At 44.5% G+C, this 27,124-nt stretch overlaps 1 protein-coding gene across 3 annotated transcripts in view; it reads right to left on the bottom strand.

Annotated features, from left to right (window-relative positions):
* The window catches only part of pgm5 (phosphoglucomutase 5), a 57,349-nt gene that overhangs the window by 14,970 nt on the left and 15,255 nt on the right, over nucleotides 1–27,124 (bottom strand). For all 3 annotated transcript variants that reach the window (XM_064971896.1, XM_064971912.1, XM_064971903.1), the window contains exon 7: nucleotides 5,717–5,832. In XM_064971896.1, coding sequence (XP_064827968.1) covers nucleotides 5,717–5,832 — 116 coding nt within the window. The remainder of the gene's footprint in view (nucleotides 1–5,716; nucleotides 5,833–27,124) is intronic.

Here is a 27,124-nt window from a genome sequence, read left to right as displayed (position 1 = left end):
TCCTCTCAAGCTCTGTCAGGTTGGATGGGGAGCGCCGCTGCACAGCTATTTTCAGGTCTTTCCAGAGATGTTCGATCTGGTTCAAGTTCAGGTTCTAGCTGGGTCCCTCAAGGACATTTTCCCTTGCTTTGGCAATGTTAACATATGTTTTCCATGCCAATAAAGCCCTTGAATTGAATTGACTTGTTCCCGAAGCCACTCCTACATTGTCTTGGCTGTCTGCTTAGGGTTGTTGTTCTGTTGGAAGGTGAACGTTCACCCCAGTCTGAGGCCCTGGGCACTCTGGAGCAGGTTTTCATCAAGGATGTCTCTCTACTTTGCTCCGTTCATCTTTCTTCTCGATCCTGACTAGTCTCCCAGTCCCTGCCGCTGAAAAACAGCCCCAGAGCATGTTGCTGCCTCCACCATACTTCACCGTAGGGATGGTGGCAGGTTTCCTCAAGATGTGATGCTTGCCATTAAGGCTAAAGAGTTCAATCTTGGTTATATCAGACCAGAGAATCTTGTTTCTTAGGGTCTGAGAGTCTTTAGGTGCCTTTTGGCAAACTCCAAGTGAGCTGTCATGTGCCTTTTACTGAGGAGTGGCTTCCCTCTGGCCACTCTACCATAAAGGCCTGAATGGTGGAGTGCCGCAGAGATGGCTGTCCTTCTGGAAGGTTCACCCATCTACACAGAGGAACTCTGGAGCTTTGTCAGAGTGACCATCCGGTTCTTGGTCACCCCCCTGACCAAGGCCCTTCTCCCCCGATTGCTCAGTGTGGCCGGGCGGCCAACTCGAAGAAGAGTCTTGGTGGTTCCAGACTTCTTCCATTTAAGAATGATGGAGGCCACTGTGTTCTTGGGGACCTTCAATGCGTCAGACTTGTTTTGGTACCCTTCCTCTCAATCTGTGCCTCGACACAATCCTGTCTCAGAGCTCTATAGACAATTCCTTCAACCTCATGGTTTGGTTTTTGCTTTGACATGCACTGTCAACTGTGGGACCTTGTATAGACAGGTGTGTGTCTTTCCAAATCATGTCCAATCAATTGAATTTACCACAGGTGGAAACATCTCAAGGAGGATCAATGGAAATTGGATTAATCTGAGCTCAATTTTGAGTCTCATAGCAAAGGGTCTGAAAACCTATGTAAATTATTTTGAATACCTTTGCAAAACATTTTTTTAAACCTTTTTTTCCTTTGCCATTATGGGGTACTGTGTGTCGATTGTTCAGGATTTTTATTTATTTAATCCATTTTAGAATAAGGCTGTAATTTAACAAAATGTGGAAAAAGTCAAGGGGTCTGAATACTTTTCGAATGGACTGTATATGGAATAAAACATATCTTTAGTCACGTAGGCCCCAATTCCAACTCGAGTTAAACGAGCGTACAATGGAATGTTATTCCCTTTTTATGCACTTTTCTGTCTATGCCCATTTTTTAAAACTTTAACTTAAGAATGAGAATAACATACTATTCACCCACTATTCACTATTAATTCGGGGCGGAGATCTGCGAAAGGAAGGCGTGGCAGAGCTGTGTCTACAAATAAACCGTATTCTGGCCTTGATGTAATTCCCTCATAATTCCACCACCAAACATGAATAAGGTGGAACGAACGTGCTGTTTCCAAGTGGAAAAAAAAACTTGATAAGAGCTATTGATAAGAGCTCGGTAAATGAGTAATCCGATTGGGAAAGGGAATTGTAAATACACATAGCAACTGTTTTAGATTAGTTTTCCTTGTGATCCCTGGAGAAAAAAAGTAAAATGAGCCACAGTGAAATAGGCTATAAATAGCTATGCCGTTATTCCCAGACTTTTTATTGTGTGCCCTCATAATTTGGGGGGATGAATTTTGGACACCCAAACTACAGGCTTCTGTAGGGCTAAACCTGCAGAGTTCATGTATGAGCTTTAGAATGTTATAATTATAGCCAATGTCTGGGCGTTTCTCCATTTGATTTAAAAAACAACAACATTTTGTATCATGTTAAATATTAGCCACTATCGGCAGCCACCATTAGTAAGACCCACATACGTTAATAACAGTCCCTTTAATGTTTGTTTCCTTCAATTTGAAGCTTACATTTTGCATCATTCCCTGCATTTACCTTTCTTTCCTCTGTCACATCAGTGTAAGTTGTTCCTGAGGGTTACTGGATCATATTAGGCTAATGCTGTGCAATAGTTTAGGGCATGTAGCCTATTTGATTAATTCTGGAACTCAGACCACACGTAGCAGGTTAAACCTAGAGCCTGGCGCACGGTTCACGATGATTGGATCGTTGTCATCACAGTTCCATGACTAGTGAGAGTTTGGGTACATTCATAGGACTATTATTCAACCCCTATTGTACACTTTTCTTTCCACCTTCCAATATTTCACGGTTTGAACTTGAATATGACAACTGTCAGGATGAATCAAACCACTGTATGTATTATTCATCAATATATTTTGTGCATAAAGGCTCTCTAAACCTGTTTTCTTTTATGATTCATACATACTTTCCTTAACCCTAAAAATGTGCCTAAATAATCTACAAAATCAGTTTTTTTTTATCTACCACTTGAGGCTGCACTGAGATGAATATGCATCGATGGCTGTCTTTCATTGATCCCTATTTTCTGAACCCATTCTCTCGATGTATTCTAGTCTGTCGGCAAAATTATAATTAAAGGTACACCATATTTAAAGGGATGGCTTAAGATAAATGTACTGAAACCCCTATTGAATGAAAACTCCAAGAGAAAATCTGTTGGCCAGCAAGTGGGAGGGTTTTCAGAGGTTGAATGACATTTATTCAGCGTGCGCAAGTGAACCACGCCTGCAAAGCCCATTATGCACCTTCATAAGTCTGAATAACAACTACTAAGAAGTGCATAGGAAAGGCGGGCGTAAGAAAGGCGGAATTTGCTAATTCGGAATCGGCCTATAGTACACTGAAAAAAATAAAGCTTCTCAAATGAAATGGTTCTTCCTCGGCTCTTAAGTTTCTTGCTCGATAAAGAACCTTTGAGTTAAGAGTGGGGTTCTGGACATGATATCTACAGTTCTTCCAAATTCTAAAAGGTTCTCAAAATGTATGGAAGCCTGCAGATGTGTCCCTTTCATAGCACACAGCAAATTCACCAGTGTTAACTAGTGTTGATTTTTCAGTTGGACATTTCTAGTGTTGAGTTAAAACATTACTATAAAGAGTTAAAATAACATTCAGTGGTGTAAAATAACCCCAGTGTTGGTGTTAATCACCAGAGTTGAACCAAAACCATGCCCATCATTACCATATTTCCCAGCATGCTCTATTGCAAGTTGATTTTTATAATTGTTTGTTTAAATATCTATGTTTTTGCATGTTCATTGATTCATTGAATGCAACAACTATCTCTCTGTCACTTGCAAACACAGTCATGGGTGGTACTGGTAACTCTAAAATTCACTCTAAAGGCACCCTGGGAAATATGTAAATCAGGGTTAAAAGCAGGCCTATTCAATTCCGGTCATGGACGGCCAAAAAACATTTCCGGTTTGGGATTTTGTATGGTTCTTCAAAGAATCATCCCATATATGGTTCCAACTTGTACCTTTTACATCTGATCCTTTATTTTTAACATATATTTTTTGTTGTGTTCTATGTTTTGTTTCCTGTGGAAACTAAGAGGTGCATACTTTGTTGTGGAGTTAATGTTTAATAAGTCTGGCCCTAATAGAACACTGTACGGCTGTTGGGAAAATGACAGTTGCCAATTTCCGCTGCCCCGCCGCTGTCTCTCTCCACCCCCTCTCTGTCTTTCTGTCTGTCTCTCTCCACCCCCTCTCTGTCTTTCTGTCTGTCTCTCTCCACCCCCTCTCTGTCTTTCTGTCTGTCTCTCTCCACCCCCTCTCTGTCTTTCTGTCTGTCTCTCTCCACCCCCTCTCTGTCTTTCTGTCTGTCTCTCTCCACCCCCTCTCTGTCTTTCTGTCTGTCTCTCTCCACCCCCTCTCTGTCTTTCTGTCTGTCTCTCTCCACCCCCTCTCTGTCTTTCTGTCTGTCTCTCTCCACCCCCTCTCTGTCTTTCTGTCTGTCTCTCTCCACCCCCTCTCTGTCTTTCTTTCTGCCTCTCTCCACCCCCTCTCTGTCTTTCTGTCTGTCTCTCTCCACCCCCTCTCTGTCTTTCTGTCTGTCTCTCTCCACCCCCCCTCTGTCTTTCTGTCTGTCTCTCTCCACCCCCTCTCTGTCTTTCTTTCTGTCTGTCTCTCTCCACCCCCTCTCTGTCTTTCTTTCTGTCTGTCTCTCTCCACCCCCTCTCTGTCTTTCTTTCTGTCTGTCTCTCTCCACCCCCTCTCTGTCTTTCTTTCTGTCTGTTTCTCTCCACCCCCTCTCTGTCTTTCTGTCTGTCTCTCTCCATGCCCCTCTCTGTCTTTCTGTCTGTCTGTCTCTCTCCACCCCCTCTCTGTCTTTCTGTCTGTCTGTCTCTCTCCACCCCCTCTCTGTCTTTCTGATTTCATTGAAGTACATTTTGTTGTGGACACGCGCATGTACGCACACACACACACACACACACACACACACACACTGGATGTCTTTATAATAAAACAAAAAAAATCACAAGATCAAAATCACAAGATCAGTCCTTTCCCCCCATCTGCCTCGTAGTGTATAACAATAAGAAGAAGAATGAGAAAAATAATGATAATAATCTCAAACAAACCACCAATTTGAATCTATGTCAATTTCAAGATAATGAGCAACAACAATGTAATGGTTTTATGAAGCAGTTTGAGAAGATCTCAAAGCTCAAATTGGATTCTATGTATGTAAATTAGAAGACAAACAATACAGACCAGACTAATGTTTATGAATAAAAGTTCCAGCTGTAGCTTTTTGACAGGGAGAGAGAGGATCGAACATAGCCCTAATTTACTGCTGCTCCTTCTAGCCGTTTAGCCTTAAATGGGTCGAGCAAAGCACAAAGTCACATAGCACTCCATCCTATTCATCTCTGTCTCTTACACTTTTTTCCCCTGCTCTCCATTTCCCCTCTTTCTGTTTTCCCTTAATTACCTCCTTATCTACTGTCCCACTGCATCTCTCTTTCCTTTCCTCTCTCTCTCCTGCTCACTTCAACTTTCTCTACTTCTTTCTCCTGTTCCCTCCCACCTTCCCTCTTTCTCTCTCCATACTCCTCTTTCCCTTTCTATCTCTCTCCATCTTAGATTCCTCAGATTTCACTTGCTTTGGCAATGTAAACATGTGTTTCCCCCATGCCAATAAAGCTCCTTAAATTGAAATTGAGAGAGAGAGAGAGAGAGAGAGAGAGAGAGAGAGAGAGAGAGAGAGAGAGAGAGAGAGAGAGAGACAGAGACAGAGACAGAGACAGAGAGAGAGAGAGAGAGAGAGAGAGAGAGAGAGAGAGAGAGAGAGAAAATAAGAACGTTTTTCCCGGTGTGCTGAGCAGCTGCCAGCAGAGGCAGAGGGTTCTGGCGTTTCACAGAGCTCTTCTCTCCTTTTATAGCAGAAGAATGGGGATTATTTACACACACACACACACACATCTCCTCATATGTATTATGCTGGGATGACTCCCACCAGGCCTCTCTATTTAAGGATGTGATGTACTGTATATGGATGCTGCAGGAACAGACTGGCTTTTACTGAAAGTTGAGCAAACTTAGCTGTTAACAAGCTGCAGTATGGCTCAGATTAATGTAAATGTCAAACAGGAGTAGAGAGAAAGTCAGTAACACTCACTTGTCCCAAAGCTCTCCTCTCCGCAGAGCGAGCACCTCCCGGAGTCCATCAGGTTCCCAAAGAACCTCCAGCCTGTAGGAGTCTCATACAGAGCCACCTTCAAGGCCTTGGCCACACTTCACACACACACACACACACACACACACACACACACACACACACACACACACACACACACACACACACACACACACACACACACACACACACACACACATACATACACAAACAGAGCACGGGTTAGTGATAGTTACGGTATGTATACACACATAAATATATACACACACACACACATCATTTGGATTGGACAACACACCTCTGGAGAACATAATCAACACTAGTCTTTCTCCAATGTATGAGTAGCCCCTTTCTCCAGTTATGAGTCAGAGCTCACAAACTACAAAGTGACCTTTCAGGCTGCTGGCCTGCCAGATTAATCTGCCATCTACTCATCCAATAACTTAATAAGGAAAAAAGAGAGCATCACAACTAGCTAACCTTTCAGCTAGTGCTCTATCACACAGTCGCAGAGAGAGAAAGTGACAGCAAGAGAGAGAATACCAAAATACCGTACGACAGACAATGTATACACCCTTATTGACAAACAAACAAAACAAAAGCAAAGTCTTCTCATGCTTTGTTGATTTAAAAAAAGCTTTTGATTCAATTTGAGGATCTCCTATACAAATTGATGGAAAGCGGTGTTGGGGAAAAACATATGACATTATAAAATCAATGTACACAAACAGCGTGTGCAGTTAAAATTGGCAATAAACACACATATATGTTCCCTCAGGGTTGTAGGGTGAGACAGGGATGCAGCTTGAGCCCCACACTCTTCAACATATACTGTATATCAATGAAATGGCGAGGGCACTGGAACAGTCTGCAGCACCCAGCCTCAACCTACTTGACTCGGAAATCAAATGTTGACTGTTTGCAGATTAACTGGTGCTTCCGTCCCCAAGCAAGGAGGGCCTGCAGAAGCACCTAGATCTTCTGCACAGATTCTGTCAGACTTAGGCCATGAGAGTGAATCTCAGGAAGACAAAAATAATGGTGTCCCTAAAAATGTCCAGTAGCCAGGACAACAAATACAAACTATATGTAGACATCGTTGCCCTAGAGCTCACAAAGAACTCGTCACTTCCTGTTGAATGCGGAACAAGGGAGAGCTCGGTTTGTTGTTTTGGAAAGTCTATCGAAAAAGTTTGGTTACTAGCTAGCTACCTTTTGAGTTTGGATCCCGCGACACGTTTGACATTACTTGCTGGGACCGCAACTATCTGTCCAGTGATCCTGCCGACCAAGGCCGAGTCTGAGGAGTTGTTTGGCGTAGCAGCTAGCTAGCTGCCTATCAAGGTAGTGGTGTTTTCCTGAGAGCTTGAACACAGCCCGCGACTCGGTTAACCTGTTACATCTATGGGGGCGCTATTTCATTTTTGGATAAAAAGATGTGCCCGTTTTAAGCGGTTCCGGGTTGGAGCGAGCGGTCGCATCTACACTTCGGTAGTATAACTTTTCATTACATTTTCATTACATTTCATTATAGTACAACGGTTTGATTTGTCTAATCTTAGCAATTTCTTCTTAGCTAGCTACACAGCCGTCTTTGTATCAAAGATAATTGCGTAATTATCGTATTTCGTCGTCCTAACGTAGTCTACACTGCTATCTGCCCAGCAGCTAGCTAACGTCCACCGTCTACTAGCACTGTAGAAACTATTACACTCAACTGAACGACTCGATTAGTGTAGTGTAGCTAGCTACATAGTTGTCTTTGCTGTCTTCGTATCCAAGATAATTGTGTAGTTTAGAGTGTGTAGACTTAGAGTGATTATCTTAATTTACCGAGGTTAGCTAGCCAGCTATTTGTCGTCCTTAATGTAGGAGATACTGCTAGCTAGCTAGCCAACAGCTAGCCAACGTCTACCGAATTGAACTTCAACAACCCGGTTAACATTCCGCTTCGCTCCACAGGTAGTATCACATTTTCATTTCACTTCATTACAGTACAACGGTTTGATTTGTTTGATCGTAGCTAGCTAGCTACATAGCCGTCTTTGTATCTAAGACAATTGTGTAGTCTAGAGCGATTTTCTAGGTTAGCTAGCCAGCTATTGTCGTTCTTTTAACGTAACGTAACGTAATCAACACTGCTAGCTAGCCAGCTAGCCCCCGAATAGCAGCACTGTAGAAACTATTACACTCGACGGAATGACTTGATTAGTGTAGTGTCAACAACGCAGCCACTGCCAGCTAGCCTACAAAGTCAACAACGCAGCCACTGCCAGCTAGCCTACTCCAGCAGTACTGTATCATTTCAATCATTTTAGTCAATAAGATTCTTGCTACGTAAGCTTAACTTTCTGAACATTCGAGACGTGTAGTCCACTTGTCATTCCAATCTCCTTTGCATTAGCGTAGCCTCTTCTGTAGCCTGTCAACTATGTGTCTATCTATCCCTGTTCTCTCCTCTCTGCACAGACCATACAAACGCTCCACACCGCGTGGCCGCGGCCACCCTAATCTGGTGGTCCCAGCGCGCACGACCACGTGGAGTTCCAGGTCTCCGGTAGCCTCTGGAACTGCCGATCTGCGGCCAACAAGGCAGAGTTCATCTCAGCCTATGCCTCCCTCCAGTCCCTCGACTTCTTGGCACTGACGGAAACATGGATCACCACAGATAACACTGCTACTCCTACTGCTCTCTCTTCGTCCGCCCACGTGTTCTCGCACACCCCGAGAGCTTCTGGTCAGCGGGGTGGTGGCACCGGGATCCTCATCTCTCCCAAGTGGTCATTCTCTCTTTCTCCCCTTACCCATCTGTCTATCGCCTCCTTTGAATTCCATGCTGTCACAGTTACCAGCCCTTTCAAGCTTAACATCCTTATCATTTATCGCCCTCCAGGTTCCTCGGAGAGTTCATCAATGAGCTTGATGCCTTGATAAGCTCCTTTCCTGAGGACGGCTCACCTCTCACAGTCCTGGGCGACTTTAACCTCCCCACGTCTACCTTTGACTCATTCCTCTCTGCCTCCTTCTTTCCACTCCTCTCCTCTTTTGACCTCACCCTCTCACCTTCCCCCCTACTCACAAGGCAGGCAATACGCTCGACCTCATCTTTACTAGATGCTGTTCTTCCACTAACCTCATTGCAACTCCCCTCCAAGTCTCCGACCACTACCTTGTATCCTTTTCCCTCTCGCTCTCATCCAACACTTCCCACACTGCCCCTACTCGGATGGTATCGCGCCGTCCCAACCTTCGCTCTCTCTCCCCCGCTACTCTCTCCTCTTCCATCCTATCATCTCTTCCCTCTGCTCATACCTTCTCCAACCTATCTCCTGATTCTGCCTCCTCAACCCTCCTCTCTTCCCTTTCTGCATCCTTTGACTCTCTATGTCCCCTATCCTCCAGGCCGGCTCGGTCCTCCCCTCCCGCTCCGTGGCTCGACGACTCATTGCGAGCTCACAGAACAGTGCTCCGGGCAGCCGAGCGGAAATGGAGGAAAACTCGCTTCCCTGCGGACCTGGCATCCTTTCACTCCCTCCTCTCTACATTTTCCTCCTCTGTCTCTGCTGCTAAAGCCACCTTCTACCACTCTAAATTCCAAGCATCTGCCTCTAAACCTAGGAAGCTCTTTGCCACCTTCTCCTCCCTCCTGAATCCTCCTCCCCCTCCCCCCCTCCTCCCTCTCTGCAGATGACTTCGTCAACCATTTTGAAAAGAAGGTCGACGACATCCGATCCTCGTTTGCTAAGTCAAACGACACCGCTGGTTCTGCTCACACTGCCCTACCCTGTGCTCTGACCTCTTTCTCCCCTCTCTCTCCAGATGAAATCTCGCTTCTTGTGACAGCCGGCCGCCCAACAACCTGCCCGCTTGACTCTATCCCCTCCTCTCTTCTCCAGACCATTTCCGGAGACCTTCTTCCTTACCTCACCTCGCTCATCAACTCATCCCTGACCGCTGGCTACGTCCCTTCCGTCTTCAAGAGAGCGAGAGTTGCACCCCTTCTGAAAAAACCTACACTCGATCCCTCCGATGTCAACAACTACAGACCAGTATCCCTTCTTTCTTTTCTCTCCAAAACTCTTGAACGTGCCGTCCTTGGCCAGCTCTCCCGCTATCTCTCTCAGAATGACCTTCTTGATCCAAATCAGTCAGGTTTCAAGACTAGTCATTCAACTGAGACTGCTCTTCTCTGTATCACGGAGGCGCTCCGCACTGCTAAAGCTAACTCTCTCTCCTCTGCTCTCATCCTTCTAGACCTATCGGCTGCCTTCGATACTGTGAACCATCAGATCCTCCTCTCCACCCTCTCCGAGTTGGGCATCTCCGGCGCGGCCCACGCTTGGATTGCGTCCTACCTGACAGGTCGCTCCTACCAGGTGGCGTGGCGAGAATCTGTCTCCTCGCCACACGCTCTCACCACTGGTGTCCCCCAGGGCTCTGTTCTAGGCCCTCTCCTATTCTCGCTATACATCAAGTCACTTGGCTCTGTCATAACCTCACATGGTCTCTCCTATCATTGCTATGCAGACGACACACAATTAATCTTCTCCTTTACCCCTTCTGATGACCAGGTGGCGAATCGCATCTCTGCATGTCTGGCAGACATATCAGTGTGGATGACGGATCACCACCTCAAGCTGAACCTCGGCAAGACGGAGCTGCTCTTCCTCCCGGGGAAGGACTGCCCGTTCCATGATCTCGCCATCACGGTTGACAACTCCATTGTGTCCTCCTCCCAGAGCGCTAAGAACCTTGGCGTGATCCTGGACAACACCCTGTCGTTCTCAACTAACATCAAGGCGGTGGCCCGTTCCTGTAGGTTCATGCTCTACAACATCCGCAGAGTACGACCCTGCCTCACACAGGAAGCGGCGCAGGTCCTAATCCAGGCACTTGTCATCTCCCGTCTGGATTACTGCAACTCGCTGTTGGCTGGGCTCCCTGCCTGTGCCATTAAACCCCTACAACTCATCCAGAACGCCGCAGCCCGTCTGGTGTTCAACCTTCCCAAGTTCTCTCACGTCACCCCGCTCCTCCGCTCTCTCCACTGGCTTCCAGTTGAAGCTCGCATCCGCTACAAGACCATGGTGCTTGCCTACGGAGCTGTGAGGGGAACGGCACCGCAGTACCTCCAGGCTCTGATCAGGCCATACACCCAAACAAGGGCACTGCGTTCATCCACCTCTGGCCTGCTCGCCTCCCTACCACTGAGGAAGTACAGTTCCCGCTCAGCCCAGTCAAAACTGTTCGCTGCTCTGGCCCCCCAATGGTGGAACAAACTCCCTCACGACGCCAGGACAGCGGAGTCAATCACCACCTTCCGGAGACACCTGAAACCCCACCTCTTCAAGGAATACCTAGGATAGGATAAAGTAATCCTTCTCACCCCCCCCCTTAAATGACTTAGATGCACTATTGTAAAGTGGCTGTTCCACTGGATGTTACCAATTTGTAAGTCGCTCTGGATAAGAGCGTCTGCTAAATGACTTAAATGTAAATGTAAATGTAAGCGCAATATTTTGTCACAAAAAGATGCTTGACTATGCATATAATTGATAGCTTTGGAAAGAAAACACTCTGACGTTTCCAGAACTGCAAAGATATTGTCTGTGAGTGCCCCAGAACAGATGCAATAGGCAAAACCAAGATGAAACGTCAACCCGGAAATGAGTAGGATTTTTGAGGCTCTGTTTTTCATTGTCTCCTTATATGGCTGTGAATGCGCAAGGAATGAGCCTGCCCGATCTATCGTTTCCCCAAGGTGTCTGCAGCATTGTGACGTATTTGTAGGCATATCATTGGAAGATTGACCATAAGAGACTACATTTGCCAGGTGTCCGCCCGGTGTCCTCCGTCGAAATTGGTGCGTCATCTTCAACTGCACGTCTTTTTCCAAGCGATTCACCGGAGAAAGGAGACTACCACGAACGATATATCAATGAAGAGATATGTGAAAAACACATTGAGGATTGATTCTAAACAGCGTTTGCCGTGTTTCAGTCGATATTATGGAGTTAATTTGGAAAACAGTTCGCCGTTTTGATGACTGAATTTTCGGGTTTTTTTGGTACCCAAACGTGATGTACAAAACGGAGCGATTTCTCCTACATAAAGATTCTTTCAGGAAAAACTGAACATTTGCTATGTAACTGAGTCTCCTCATTGAAAACATCCGAAGTTCTTCAAAGGTAAATGATTTTATTTGAATCCTTTTCTGGTTTTTGTGCAAATGTTGCCCGCTAAATGCTACGCTAAATGCTACGCTAGCTATCACAAATGCTTGTTTTGCTATGGTTCAAAAGCATATTTTGAAAATCTGAGATGACAGTGTTGTTAAGAAAAGGCTAAGCTTGAGAGCTAGCACATTCATTTAATTTCATTTGCGATTTTCATAAATAGTTAACGTTACGTTATGCTAATGAGCTTGAGGCTATAACTGGATACAGGTTTTTTTCATAGCCAAACGTGAACAAAACGGAGCGATTTGTCCTACACAAATAATATTTTTTTAAAAACTGAACATTTGCTATCTAACTGAGAGTCTCCTCATTGAAAACATCTGAAGTTCTTCAAAGGTAAATGATTTTATTTGTATGATTTTCTTGTTTTTGTGAAAATGTTGCTGGCTGAATTCTAGGCTTATAGCTATGCTAGCTATCAACACTCTTACACAAATGCTTGTTTAGCTATGGTTGAAAAGCATATTTTGAAAATCTGAGATGACAGTGTTGTTAACAAAAGTCTAAGCTTGAGAGCAAATATATTTATTTCATTTCATTTGCGATTTTCATGAATAGTTAACGTTGCGTTATGCTAATGAGCTTGAGGCTATAAATAGAATCCCGGATCCGGGATTGCTCGACGCAAGAAGTTAACCATTATGGCTGGGACCACGGATTGTCCCGGGCTTGTGGCTGTCTAGACCCCTGCTGTTTGAGTTCTACAAGCAGTTGTTACAACAACAAGAGAATAGCTTCAAGTTTTTTGTCCAAATACTGGTGGAGTCAATACTGGTGACAGCAATCTGTTAGTCATTCAGAGATGACATAATTTCTGTATGTGAATCCAACAATGAGGGATAAATCAGATTATCTCGAGAGACAATCAAGGTCGAACAACATGGTTGTGGACGGAGTTGCAGAATCTCCACAAGAGACCTGGACGGAGTCTGAGGACAAAGTGAGGGAAATGATCTCCGAGAAACTGAAGATTTGAACACAGGACGATTGAGGTGGAGCATGCCCTTAGGACTGGAAAACCCACCACCGACCCAGGTGACAGGGCCAGGCCGATTGTGTTCAAGTTCATATATTAGCCATTACTGAGACTCACTTAGATCATTTGTTTGATGATACAGCAGTAGCAATACAAGCATAAAACATCTATAGAAGAGACAGGAATGCTTATAGGGTAGGTGTTGCCGTATATATTCAGAGCCATATACCTGTAATGCTTAGAGAAGATCTTATGTCAACTGTTATTGAAGTGTTGTGGTTGCAGGTTCACCTGGCACATCTAAAGCCTTTTCTTTTGGGGTGTTGCTATAGGCCACCAAGTGCTAACAGTCAGTATCTAAATTAGGGCCAATTTCAAGTTTTCATAACAATTGGAAATCTGTACTTTTGGACACCGATTTGGCCGATTTAAAAAAATGTTATTTTATTTATAATATTTTTTTACACCTTTATTTAACTAGGCAATTATTTTTTACACCTTTATTTAACTAGGCAACACATTCTTATTTTCAATGACGGCCTAGGAACGGTGGGTTAACTGCCTTGTTCAGGGGCAGAATGACAGATTTGGACCTTTTCAGCTCGGGATTCAATCTTGCAACCTTACAGTTAACTGGTCCAACACTCTAACCACCTGATTACATTGCACACCACGAGGAGACTGCCTGTTACGCGAATGCAGTAAGAAGCCAAGGTAAGTTGCAAGCTAGCATTGAACTTATCTTATAAAAAACAATCAATCAATCATAATCACTAGTTAACTACACATGGTTGATGATACTACTAGTTTATCTAGCGTGTCCTGCATTGCATATAATCAATGCGGTGCGTATTCACGAAAAAGGACTGTCTTGCTCCAATGTGTACCTAACCATAAACATCAATGCCTTTCTTAAAATCAATACACAAGTATATATTTTTAAACCTGTATATTTTGCTGAAAGAAATCCAGGTTAGCAGGCAATATTAACAAGGTGAAATTGTATCACTTCTCTTGCGTTCATTGCAGGCAGAGTCAGTGTATATGCAACAGTTTGGGCTGCCTAATTTGCCAGAATTTTACATAATTATGACATAACATTGAAGGTTGTGCAATGTAACAGGAATATTTAGACTTATGGATGCCACCTGTTTGATAAAATACAGAACGGTTCCGTATTTCACTGAAAGAATAAACGTCTTGTTTTCGAGATTATAGTTTCCGGATTTGACCATATTAATGACCTAAGGCTCGTATTTCTGTGTGTTATTATGTTATAACTAAGTCTATGATTTGATAGAGCAGTCTGACTGAGCGATGGCAGGCACCAGCAGGCTCGTAAGCATTCATTCAAACAGCACTTTCGTGTGGTTTGCCAGCAGCTCGTCGCTGTGCTTCAAGCATTGAGCTGTTTATGACTTCAAGCCTATCAACTCCCAAAATTAGGCTGGTGTAACCGATGTGAAATGGCTAGCTAGTTAGCGGGGTGCGCGCTAATAGCGTTTCAAACGTCACTCGCTCTGAGACTTGGAGTGGTTGTTCCCCATGCTCTGCAAGGGCCGCGGCTTTTGTGGAGCGATGGGTAACGCTGCTTCGAGGGTGGCTGTTGTCGATGTGTTCCTGGTTCGAGCCCAGGTAGGGGCGAGGAGAGGGACAGAAGCTATACTGTTACACTGGCAATACTAAAGTGCCTATAAGAACATCCAATAGTCAAAGGTATATGAAATACAAATCGTATAGAGAGAAATTGTCCTATAATTCCTATAATAACTACAACCTAAAACTTCTTACCTGGGAATATTGAAGACTCCTTTCATATGTTCTCATGTTCTGAGCAAGGAACTTAAACGTTAGCTTTTTAACATGGCACATATTGCACTTTTACTTTCTTCTCCAACACTTTGTTTTTGTATTATCTAAACCAAATTTAACACGTTTCATTTTATTTGAGGCTAAATTGATTTTATTGATGTATTATATTAAGTTAAAATAAGTGTTCATTCAGTATTGTTGTAATTGTCATTATTACAAATACATAAATATGTTTTTAATCTGCCGATTAATCGGTATCGGCCTTTTTTTGGTCCTCCAATAATCAGTATTGGTAACGGCGTTGAAAAATTATAATCGGTCGTCCTCTAATCTAAATAAGATGTGTGGATTGCTTGATAGTCTATGTGATGTAAACAGAGAGATTTACTTTCTTGGGGACCTAAATATTGACTGTTTTTTTATCATGCTGTACTCTCAAGAGGAAGCTTCTCACTGTAACCAGTGCATGTAATCTGGTTCAGGTTATTAATCAACCTACCAGGGTGTTTACAAACACTACAGGAACAAGATCATCCACATGTACTGATCAAATTTTTACTAATACTGTAGAATTTTGTTCTAAAGCTGTATCCGTACACATTGGATGCAGTGATCACAACATAGTGGCTATATCCAGGGAAGCCAACGTTCCAAAAGCTGGGCCTAAAATTGTATATAAGAGATCATACAAAAGATTTTGCTGTGACTCTTATGTGGATGATGTTAAAAATATTTGTTGGTCTGATGTGATTAATAAGGAGCATCCAGATGCTGTGCTTGATGAATTTACATACAAACAATTACTTACAAACAGACATGGGGGAACAGAGGGTTAAATAATGAACAAGTAATTGGGGAATTGAAACCAGTTGTGAAAGACAAAGACAAAAGAAATGGAAAATGAAAAGTGGATCGGCGATGGCTAGAGGACCAGTGACGTCGACCGCCGTACGCCGCCCGAACAAGGAGAGGGACCAATTTCGGCGGAAGTCGTGACACTGGCTGCACATCTGACTGGCTGACTTACTGCAAATTGAGAAATTATGTGGCTAAACTCAACAAAAAAAGAAGACTCTATAGCCACTCCTATCTGTCATATCTTAAATATCTGAGCCTAGAGGAAAGTCTTTGTCGTCAGGCCTGGAGGGAAGACAAAGTAATTCTGCTACCCAAAAGTGGTAAAGCAGCCTTTACTGGTTCTAACAGTAGACCTATCAGCTTGCTGCCGGCTCTTAGAAAACTGTTTGACCAACAATGCTTCTCTGTATTTATTTTTTTACTCAACCTTTATTTTAAGTCAGTTAAGAACAAATTCTTATTTACAATGAACGCCTACCCCGGCCAAACCCGGACGACACTTTGACAATTGTACGCCGCTCTATGGTACTGCCAATCATGGCCGGTTGTGATACAGTCTGAAATTGAACCAGGACTGAGATGAGATGCAGTGCCTCTAACCCTAGGAAGCTCTTTGCCACCTTCTCCTCCCTCCTGAATCCTCCTCCCCCTCCCCCCCCTCCTCCCTCTCCGCAGATGACTTCGTCAACCATTTTGAAAAGAAGGTCGACGACATCCGATCCTCGTTTGCTAAGTCAAACGACACCGCTGGTTCTGCTCACACTGCCCTACCCTGTGCTCTGACCTCTTTCTCCCCTCTCTCTCCAGATGAAATCTCGCTTCTTGTGACGGCCGGCCGCCCAACAACCTGCCCGCTTGACCCTATCCCCTCCTCTCTTCTCCAGACCATTTCCGGAGACCTTCTTCCTTACCTCACCTCGCTCATCAACTCATCCCTGACCGCTGGCTACGTCCCTTCCGTCTTCAAGAGAGCGAGAGTTGCACCCCTTCTGAAAAAACCTACACTCGATCCCTCCGATGTCAACAACTACAGACCAGTATCCCTTCTTTCTTTTCTCTCCAAAACTCTTGAACGTGCCGTCCTTGGCCAGCTCTCCCGCTATCTCTCTCAGAATGACCTTCTTGATCCAAATCAGTCAGGTTTCAAGACTAGTCATTCAACTGAGACTGCTCTTCTCTGTATCACGGAGGCGCTCCGCACTGCTAAAGCTAACTCTCTCTCCTCTGCTCTCATCCTTCTAGACCTATCGGCTGCCTTCGATACTGTGAACCATCAGATCCTCCTCTCCACCCTCTCCGAGTTGGGCATCTCCGGCGCGGCCCACGCTTGGATTGCGTCCTACCTGACAGGTCGCTCCTACCAGGTGGCGTGGCGAGAATCTGTCTCCTCGCCACGCGCTCTCACCACTGGTGTCCCCCAGGGCTCTGTTCTAGGCCCTCTCCTATTCTCGCTATACACCAAGTCACTTGGCTCTGTCATAACCTCTCTCCTATCATTGCTATGCAGACGACACACAATTAATCTTCTCCTTTCCCCCTTCTGATGACCAGGTGGCGAATCGCATCTCTGCATGTCTGGCAGACATATCAGTGTGGATGACGGATCACCACCTCAAGCTGAACCTCGGCAAGACGGAGCTGCTCTTCCTCCCGGGGAAGGACTGCCCGTTCCATGATCTCGCCATCACGGTTGACAACTCCATTGTGTCCTCCTCCCAGAGCGCTAAGAACCTTGGCGTGATCCTGGACAACACCCTGTCGTTCTCAACTAACATCAAGGAGGTGGCCCGTTCCTGTAGGTTCATGCTCTACAACATCCGCAGAGTACGACCCTGCCTCACACAGGAAGCGGCGCAGGTCCTAATCCAGGCACTTGTCATCTCCCGTCTGGATTACTGCAACTCGCTGTTGGCTGGGCTCCCTGCCTGTGCCATTAAACCCCTACAGCTCATCCAGAACGCCGCAGCCCGTCTGGTGTTCAACCTTCCCAAGTTCTCTCACGTCACCCCGCTCCTCCGCTCTCTCCACTGGCTTCCAGTTGAAGCTCGCATCCGCTACAAGACCATGGTGCTTGCCTACGGAGCTGTGAGGGGAACGGCACTGCAGTACCTCCAGGCTCTGATCAGGCCCTACACCCAAACAAGGGCACTGCGTTCATCCACCTCTGGCCTGCTCGCCTCCCTACCACTGAGGAAGTACAGTTCCCGCTCAGCCCAGTCAAAACTGTTCGCTGCTCTGGCCCCCAATGGTGGAACAAACTCCCTCACGACGCCAGGACAGCGGAGTCAATCACCACCTTCCGGAGACACCTGAAACCCCACCTCTTTAAGGAATACCTAGGATAGGATAAAGTAATCCTTCTCACCCCCCTTAAATGATTTAGATGCACTATTGTAAAGTGGCTGTTCCACTGGATGTCATAAGGTGAATTCACCAATTTGTAAGTCGCTCTGGATAAGAGCGTCTGCCAAATGACTTAAATGTAAATGTAAATGCAGTGCCTTAGACCACTGCACCACCCGGGAGCTACAACACTTAACTGTAAACAAATGAACAACAGAATTTCAGCATGCTTTAAAATAAGGGCACTCAATGTGTACTGCAATGACACAAATGACTGATGATTGAATGAAAGAAATTGAAAGTAAGAAGATTGTGGGAGCTGTACTGTTAGATTTCAGTACAGACTTTGATATTATTAACCTGTTGAGAAAACGTATGTGTTATGGCTTCAACCTCTGCCATATCGTGGATTCAGAGATATCTAATAGAACTCAGAGGATTTTCTTTAACTTCTTAAGGTATAGGGGACAGCATTTTCACTTTTGGATAAATAGCATGCCCAATTTCAACTTCCTGCTACTCATGCCAAGAATAAAAGATAAGCATATTATTAGTACATTTGGATAGAAAACACTCTGAAGTTTCTAAAACTGTGAAAGTATAACAGAACTTATGTAGCAGGCAAAACCCAGAGGACGAACCGTTCAGAATTCTTTTTTTAGGTCTCTGTCTGTTTACTGGTTTACTGTTTACTCTCATTGGGAAACAATATTTCTTAGGAACTTGTTTTCAGTTCCTACCGCTTCCACTCGATATCACCAGTCTGTGGATTTTGGTTGAGGTTATTCATTTGTGCAATGAAGAAGTACAGCCATCTAGGAACTGCGTAACACTGTTGAGAGTTGAGCAAGACAAGTAAAAAAAAGTAGCTTGGTTTGTTGTCTTCCTGTATTGAACACAGATAGACCCGTCTTCAATTTGATCGATTATTAACGTTTACAAATACCTAAAGATGTATACAAAAAGTAATTTGAAATGTTTTGGCAAAGTTTACAGGCAACCTTTGAAATATTTTGTAGTGACGTTGCGCAATTTGGAAGCTGTTTTTTTCTGGATTATACGCACCAAATAAATTGACATTTTGGATATATATGGACGGAATTAATCGAACAAAAGGACCAATTGTGATGTTTATGGGACATATTTGAGTGACAACAAAAGAAGCTCGTCAAAGGTAAGGCATGTTTTATATTTTATTTCTGCGTTTTGTGTAGTGCCTGCAGGGTTGAAATATGCTACCCTCTTTGTTTACTGTTGTGCTATCATCAGATAATAGCTTCTTATGCTTTCCCCGAAAAGCCTTTTTAAAATCTGACATGTTGGCAGGATTCACAACAAGTGGAGCTTTAATTTAGTATCTTACATGTGTGATATAATGAAAGTTTGATTTTCATGTAATTTTATTTGAATTTGCTGCGCTGCATTTTCCCTGGCTTTTGGCCAAGTGGGAAGCAAGCGTCCCCTACACCATAAGAAGTTAATGGAAGCTTGTCAAGCATGTCAAGTGTGGTGTACCGCAGGGAAGCTCTCTAGGCCCTCTACTCTTTTCTATTTTTACCAATGACCTGCCACTGGCATTAAACAAAGCATATGTGTTCATGTATGATGAGGATTTAACCATATATGCATCAGCAACCACAGCTAATGAAGTCACGGAATTCCTTAACAAAGAGTTACAGTCTGTTTTGGAATGGGTGGTCACTAATAAACTGGTCATGAACATTTCTAAAACTAAGAGAATGGTATTTGGTACAAATCATTCCCTAAGTTCTAGACCTCAGCTGAATCGGGTAAGGAATGGTGTGGCTGTTAAACAAGTTGAGGAGACTAAATTACTTGATGTTACCTTCGATTGTAAACGGCCATGGTCAAAACATATAGATTCAATGGTTGTAAAGGGGAAGAGAGGTCTGTCTGTAATAAAGAGATGCTCTGCTTTTTTGACACCACGTTCCACAAAGCAAGTCTTGTAGGCTCTAGCTTTATCTTGTCTTGATTATTGTCCAGTCATATGGTCAAGTACTGCAAAGAAAGACCTGGTTAAGCTGTAGCTGGCCCGGAACAGAGCGGTACGTCTTGCTCTTCATTGTAACCAGAGGGCTAATATTAATACTATGCATGCCAGTCTTTCTTGGCTACGAGTTGAGGAAAGACTGACTGTGTCACCTCTTGTTTTTATAAGAAACATTAGTGTGTTGGAAATTCCAAAACCGTTTGAATAGTCAACTTACACACAGCACTAGTACACACACTTACCCCACCATGTCACGTTGGCATAAATGATTCGGGAGACAGGCGCAGGAATGCTTAATAGTTTTTTTTATTTAGCCCAAATTACAGCATGCCGTGTAAAGGCACGGGGACAAAGACCAATCAAACACGTAACAAAACACAGGGTAGAAACTCAAAACAAAAGAGCGAGGAGTACCTCGAATAAATAACACACGCACAATGATTAACCCACGGGACGAGACCCGTAATCATCTGCGCAATCTACAATGGCACAAAAGCCCCAAACACACAGCACAGGTACTCACACGCACTAATGGACATTGTAACAATAATCGACAGGATACTGCTAAACCAAGGATACACTTATACAATTACTAGTCACTGGAAGGCCAGGTGTGCGTAATGAAAGTTCCAGAGTGATCCGTGACAGTAATCCCCCCCCCCCCCCGACCTCCCGACATGCTACACCAGCAGCACAACAGTCCCGGCCTCGAGGGAGATCACAGGAACGCAGTGTGGGTCGATCAGGACCCGACGCAGCTGCCAAAGTTGTGTCGTCTTCGGACGGGCCAGTTGCAGCTGCCTGAAGTTGCGGAGTCGGATGGACCAGTTGCAGCTACTGATTTTGCGTCATTGGACGGAACCGTTGTGGCGACATCGGACTACCAGTTGCAGCTGCCGAAGTTGCGGCGACGCCATACAGACCAGTTGCAGCAACGTCGGATGGGTCATTCCCGCTGTCTCTCTTATCTGGTAGATTATTCTGTCACGTCGGTATGAAGGGTCGGGAGACAGGTGCAGGAATGCGTAATAGTTTTTAAAATTTAGCCCAAATTACGACATGCCGTGTAAAGGCACGGGAACAAAGACCAAACAAACACGTAACAAAACACAGGGTAGAAACCCCAAACAAAAGAGCGAGGAGTACCTCGAATAAATAACACACACGCACAATGATTAACCCACGGGACGAGACCCGGAATCATCTGCGCAATCCACAATGGCACAAAAGCCAAAACACAGGTACTCACACGCACCAAAATGGACATAGTAACAATAATTGACAGCACCATGGTGAACAAAGGGCACATGTATACAAATACAATCACTGGGAATAGGGGCCAGGTGTGCGTAATGAAAGTTCCAGAGGGATCCGTGACACACCAGACATGCCACTAGGGGTCTTTTTACACAGTCTCCAGGTCCAGAACAAATTCAAGAAAGTGTACAATATTATACAGAGCCATGAATGCATGGAACTCCCTTCCATCTTATATAATGCAAATGAACAACAAACCTTGTTTAAAAAACAAATAAAGCACATCACGGCACAACGCCTCTACCCCATGTGACCGATTTGTTGTGTGTATTTATTGACATGTACAGTGCAATTGTAAAGTATTCAAACCCATTGATGTTTTCCATATATTGCTACATTACAGCCTTATTCTAACATATACTAAATAGTTTTATTCCCTCATCAATCGAAACACAATACCCCATAGTGAATGCTGCAGAGATGGTTATTAGTTTTTTGTCTGTAATGTATTTTTTGTTATGTGTCGGACCCCAGGAAGAATAGCTGTCGCCTTTGGCGTCGGCTAATGGGGATCATATCAAATCAAATCAAACTATACCTAACCCGGGCCTCAACATCATAACCCTCTGAGAGACAAGGCAAGAAGGGCCTTCTATGCCATCAAACGGAACAACCCAATTATGATCTGGCAAAAAGTACTTGATTCAGTTATAGAACCCATTGCCCTCTATGGTTGGAGGTTTGGGGCCCATTCACCAACAAATAATTCACAAAATGGGACAAACCCAATTGCACAATTCTTTGTATACAACGCAAAACCCCAAACAATGCATGCAGAGCAGAATTAGGACTATACCCAGTAGTTATCAAAATCCATAAAAGAGCTGTTAAATTTTCCAACCATCTAAAAGAAAGCGATGCACACATATTCCACCACAAAGCCCTCACAGAGCCCCAGTACAGCAATACAATTAGACCCAACCAAATTATGAGAAAGCAAAATTATAAATATTTTTGACTGAATCAACCAAAGAACTGAGAAAATTGTAATGCTATAAGGCCCCAAATATCAAATGCACCGTGGCAGAATACCTGACCTCCGTGACTGACCCAAAATTAAGAAAATCCTTGACAATATACAGTCTCAATGAGCATAGCCTTGCTATTGCGAGAGGCCGCCATAGGCAGACCTGGTTCATCGAGAGAAGACAGGCTATGTGCCCGCTGCCCTTAAAATGGTAGAAACTGCGCTGCACTTCCTAACCTTCTGCCACATGTATGACCACATTAGAGATACGCTTTTCCCACAGATCACACAGACCCACAAAACAAATCAAACATCGATAAACTCCCATATCTGTTAGGTGAAATACCGCAGTGTGCAATCACAACAGTAAGATTTGTGGCGCGTTGCCATGAGAAAAGGACAACCGATGGAGCACAAACTACATTGTAAATACCACTAATATTTACCTGTTTATTTATCTTTCCCTACTATTCACACTACAACTATTTGTGCATTGCTAAAATAACACCTGAAATGTCTTTAACTTTTTTTTAACGTTTGAGTGTTGTAATGTAAACACATTTCCCATGCCAATAAAAGCCCCTATGAATTGGACGAGAGACAGAGAGAGACAGAGAGAGACAGAGAGAGGAAGAGAGAGAGAGAGAGGTTTCGAGTGAGGAAGCAGAGAGATAAAATCGAGAGGGAGAAGAGAGCAGGATGGAAGGAAAGTCTAAAGAGAAGGGAATAGATAGAGATATCAAAGGGAAGGAGAAAGAGAGAACATATAGGGAAAGAGGGAAAGGGGGAGGGAGTTAGAGATAAAGGGGCAGAGAGAGTTGGGGCAGAGAGAGTTAGAGCAGGAGATGAGGGAGGCAGGGAGGGAGAGAGACTGAACTTGTAGTCTGTTCTCTGGGAGAGAGCTAGTCAAAGTTCTAGTAAGGAACCAAGATGACCCCACACCTCCTCACCTAACTCTCAGTAAATACATCAAAGCACTGCAGCACTCACTTCTGTCATCATGAAATGCTTTGAGAGTCAAGGATCATATCACCTCTACCTTACCTGACAGCCCAGACTCGCTTCAATTTGCCTACCGCCCCAATAGATCCACAGACGATGCAATCGCCATCGCACTGCACACTGCCCTATCCCATCTGGACGAGAGGAATGCCTATGTAAGAATGCTGTTCATTGACTATAGCTCAGCATTCAACACCATAGTACCCTCCAAGCTCATCATTAAGATCGATGCCCTGGGTCTGAACCCCGCCCTGTGCAACTGGGTCCTGGGATTCCTGACGGGCCGCCCCCCAGGTGGTGAAGGTAGGAAACAATACCTCCATTTCGCTGATCCTCAACACTGGGGCCCCACAAGGGTGTGTGCTCAGCCCCCTTTTGTACCCATGACTGCGTGGCCATGCACGCCTCCAACTCAATCATCAAGTTTGCAGATGACACAACAGTAGCAGGCCTGATTACCAACAATGACGAGACAGCCTACATGTGGTGCCAGGAAAATAACCTCTCACTCAACGTCAACAAAAAAAAAAGGATTGTGGACTTCAGGAAACAGCAGGAGCACCCCCCTATCCACATCGATGGGACTGCAGTGGACACATCGGTGTACACATCACTGACAAACTTAAATGGTCCACCCACACAGACAGTGTGGTGAAGAAGGCGCAACAGCGCCTCTTCAACCTCAGGAGGCTGAAGAAATTTGGCTTGGCACCTAAAATCCTCACAAACTTTTATAGATGCACAATTGAGAACATTCTGTCAGGCTGTATCACCGTCTGGTATGACAACTGCACTGCCCGTAACCTTAGGGTTCTCCAGAGGGTGGTGCGGTCTTCCCAACGCATCGCCAGGGGCAAACTACCTGCCCTCCGGGACACGTACAACACCCAATCTCACAGGAAGGCCAAAAAGATCATCAACGACAACAACCAACCGAGCCACTGCCTGTTCACCCCGCTATCATCCAGAAGGCGAGGTCAGTACAGGTGCATCAAAGCTGGGGTCGAGAGACTGAAAAACAGCTTCTATCTCAAGGCCATCAGACTGTTAAATAGCCATCACTAGCACATTAGAGGCGGCTGCCTTATATACTGTACAAAGTCTTGAAATCACTGGCCACTTTAATAATGGAACAGTAGGGACTTTAATAATTACTAAACTTTATGTATATACTGTATTCTAGTCTATTCTACTGTATCTTAGTCTATGCCTTATATACTGTACAAAGTCTTGAAATCACTGGCCACTTTAATAATGGAACAGTAGTCACTTTAATAATTACTAATCTTTTATGTATATACTGTATTCTATTCTACTGTATCTTAGTCTATGCCGCTCTGACATTGCTCGTCTAAATATTTATATATTCTTAATTCCATTCCTTTACTTAGATTTGTGTGTATTGTTATGAAATTGTTAGATATTACTGCACTGTCGGAGCTAGAAACACAAGCATTTCGCTACACCCGCAATAACATCTGCTAAACACGTGTATGTGACCGATAAAATTTGATTTGATGGGTGACTATTATTATTTCCATCACAAATGAGTCATTCAAAAGAACATGCAACAAACATAACTGTTTGCTGATTCCAAGTTGGAAAAACTCCTGAACACATCACATTTCAATTCCAGATGCTGAATGCTGGATTGTGGAATTCAGTTGGAATTCTGAGGGGTGATATCCCGGTGGGTGAGACGTTGAGATGTTGTCTGCACCGTGAAATAAACCCACAGTGTTTGTGTGTGTGAAGCCTTTTTATTTCCCTCTGGGAAGGGCTCTGGAACAGAAAGCCTGGCGTTCCAACAAGAAAATGAAAACTCTGACCCTTTGACTCACTGTTGACGTTTCATTCGCATGTCTGCAGCCAACACAAGCAACCGACACGGCCCTGGTCATGCAGAACGTTGCTGCAACGTTAAGGGGATGTTGGGGCAACAATGGGGAGGGGGGGGGGATGTTGGGAAAAAGTTGTTTGTTTTCCACGACATCATAACAGCGCTGAGGGAATGGGGTGCTTTTCTAGGGCTTAATGTTCGCACCAGCTGTGCCCTAACCACAACCTGACAACAACATAACTAAGCACTAGGCCCCTTCAGAGCTGACACACACGAAACAACCTGACACGAGCTCACAGCTGACACATAACATTCCCCAAACATTCCAGCGATGCTTTAGCAATGCTGTCAATTGTCTCAATAGGCAAACTCTAAAGGGAAGAGGACAGTTGCTTGTTGACTTGGTTGACTCCCTTCATGCTTTCAGTTAAACCCGACTGGGAACAGCAACTGTTTTCAAAAATGGACTTCGGTGATGATAGCCGATATCGGTACACAGATAGTTTTTAGACCAGTATTACTCCTCCCATGGGTGTGTCCTGATTCAGCTGTTGGGAAAGGCTTGGAAGACACATACAAAGACAAAAGCTTCATAGTCATTTAATTAGCATGTATCTTGTTCTCCAGATGCAATCATCCTCATTTTCCTCTCAGTAACACAAAGATTTGTCGTCAAATGTATGTCCTCTTATAACCACAATTACAAAAAAACCTGTTCTTTGTTCAGTATGAGAGTTGTGTTCCCATAAAGTTGTTGACTAGGAGAAGTAAACACAGTAGTTAAATTCTAATGAGAGCTATTTGGGCCTGTATCTGAGAAGCAAGCTCATGTCCAACTGTCAATCAAACTATCCAAGGCTGATATCTCTCTGCTCGTTAAATCTCTCCAGTGTAAAAAGACATGTTAGAAATGGACACATGGGTGAGCACTACTTCTTTCTCTCCTTCTCCATCTCTCTCTTCCTTCTGTCTCTCTCTCTCTCCTCTCTCCTGCGCTCTCTCTCTCTCCTTCTCTATTTCTCTCCCCACTCCTCTCTTTCTCCGTCCCTCCCTCCCTTCTCCCTCTCTTTCAGTCCCTCCATCTGTGTCCACAATGAAAACAGCCTCTTTCCCAGCAGTCTTTGCCAGAAGGGAGGGATGTTGGCAGACAAGTGTTACTGGAGACGTGGGGAGAAGATGGACAGTTTGGCCCAGGGACATGAGGGTCAGTAAGAACCAGCCGTCTTCTGCATGTTTACACTGTTCCCTCACTGTAACAGACATTGTATAAGAATGGATCTGGTCTCCTGAATGTCCTCCATATATCCTGTTGTACCCCTCCTCAGGTTGAGGATGACAGAGAAGGATGAGCGGGGGGATTTTCGCAACAGGTGCTGGGCTCAGCAATGTCTCCCTGGCAACTAGCGTCACTTTCCAGTCTTATAGATGAGACCCACGTAAACACACCCAAATGCAGATACGAGCACGCACGCACACACACAGACCCAACCCTACCCCCCACACACATACACACACTTATCCCACTACAAAAATCAGGGAGACAGAATTTAAACTTTTTAAAAAGGCCTTGTTTTTCACTGGTTTATCCTAGTAACAAGCAGAACGGTGGCCTAGCCAAACCCCTCCTCCCCTGTTCCTCCTCCCTCTCTCCTTCCATCCCCCCTCCCTGGAGTGGCCAAAGCAGAGGCAGATGTTTCCCCTCCCCTCCCACCTTCCCTTCCCTCACTGCAGAAACATAGGGCTTCCCTCGCTTGCACACACACACACACACACACACACACACAAATATACAAGTATACACTGAGACACACAGGCACATAAACACAAGAACATATATATACATGCAAGCATACACACACACACACACACACACACACACACAAATATACAAGTATACACTGAGACACACAGGCACATAAACACAAGAACATATACACAGACACACACACACACAGACACACACACACAGACACAGAACACACACACACACACACACACACACACACACACACACACACACAC

The sequence above is a fragment of the Oncorhynchus masou genome, chromosome 1, assembly GCF_036934945.1.
Source record: "Oncorhynchus masou masou isolate Uvic2021 chromosome 1, UVic_Omas_1.1, whole genome shotgun sequence".
In the NCBI taxonomy this organism is placed as follows: domain Eukaryota; kingdom Metazoa; phylum Chordata; class Actinopteri; order Salmoniformes; family Salmonidae; genus Oncorhynchus; species Oncorhynchus masou.
The sequence above is the reverse complement of the archived record's forward strand: the minus strand, read 5'-3'. Positions and strand labels throughout refer to the sequence as shown.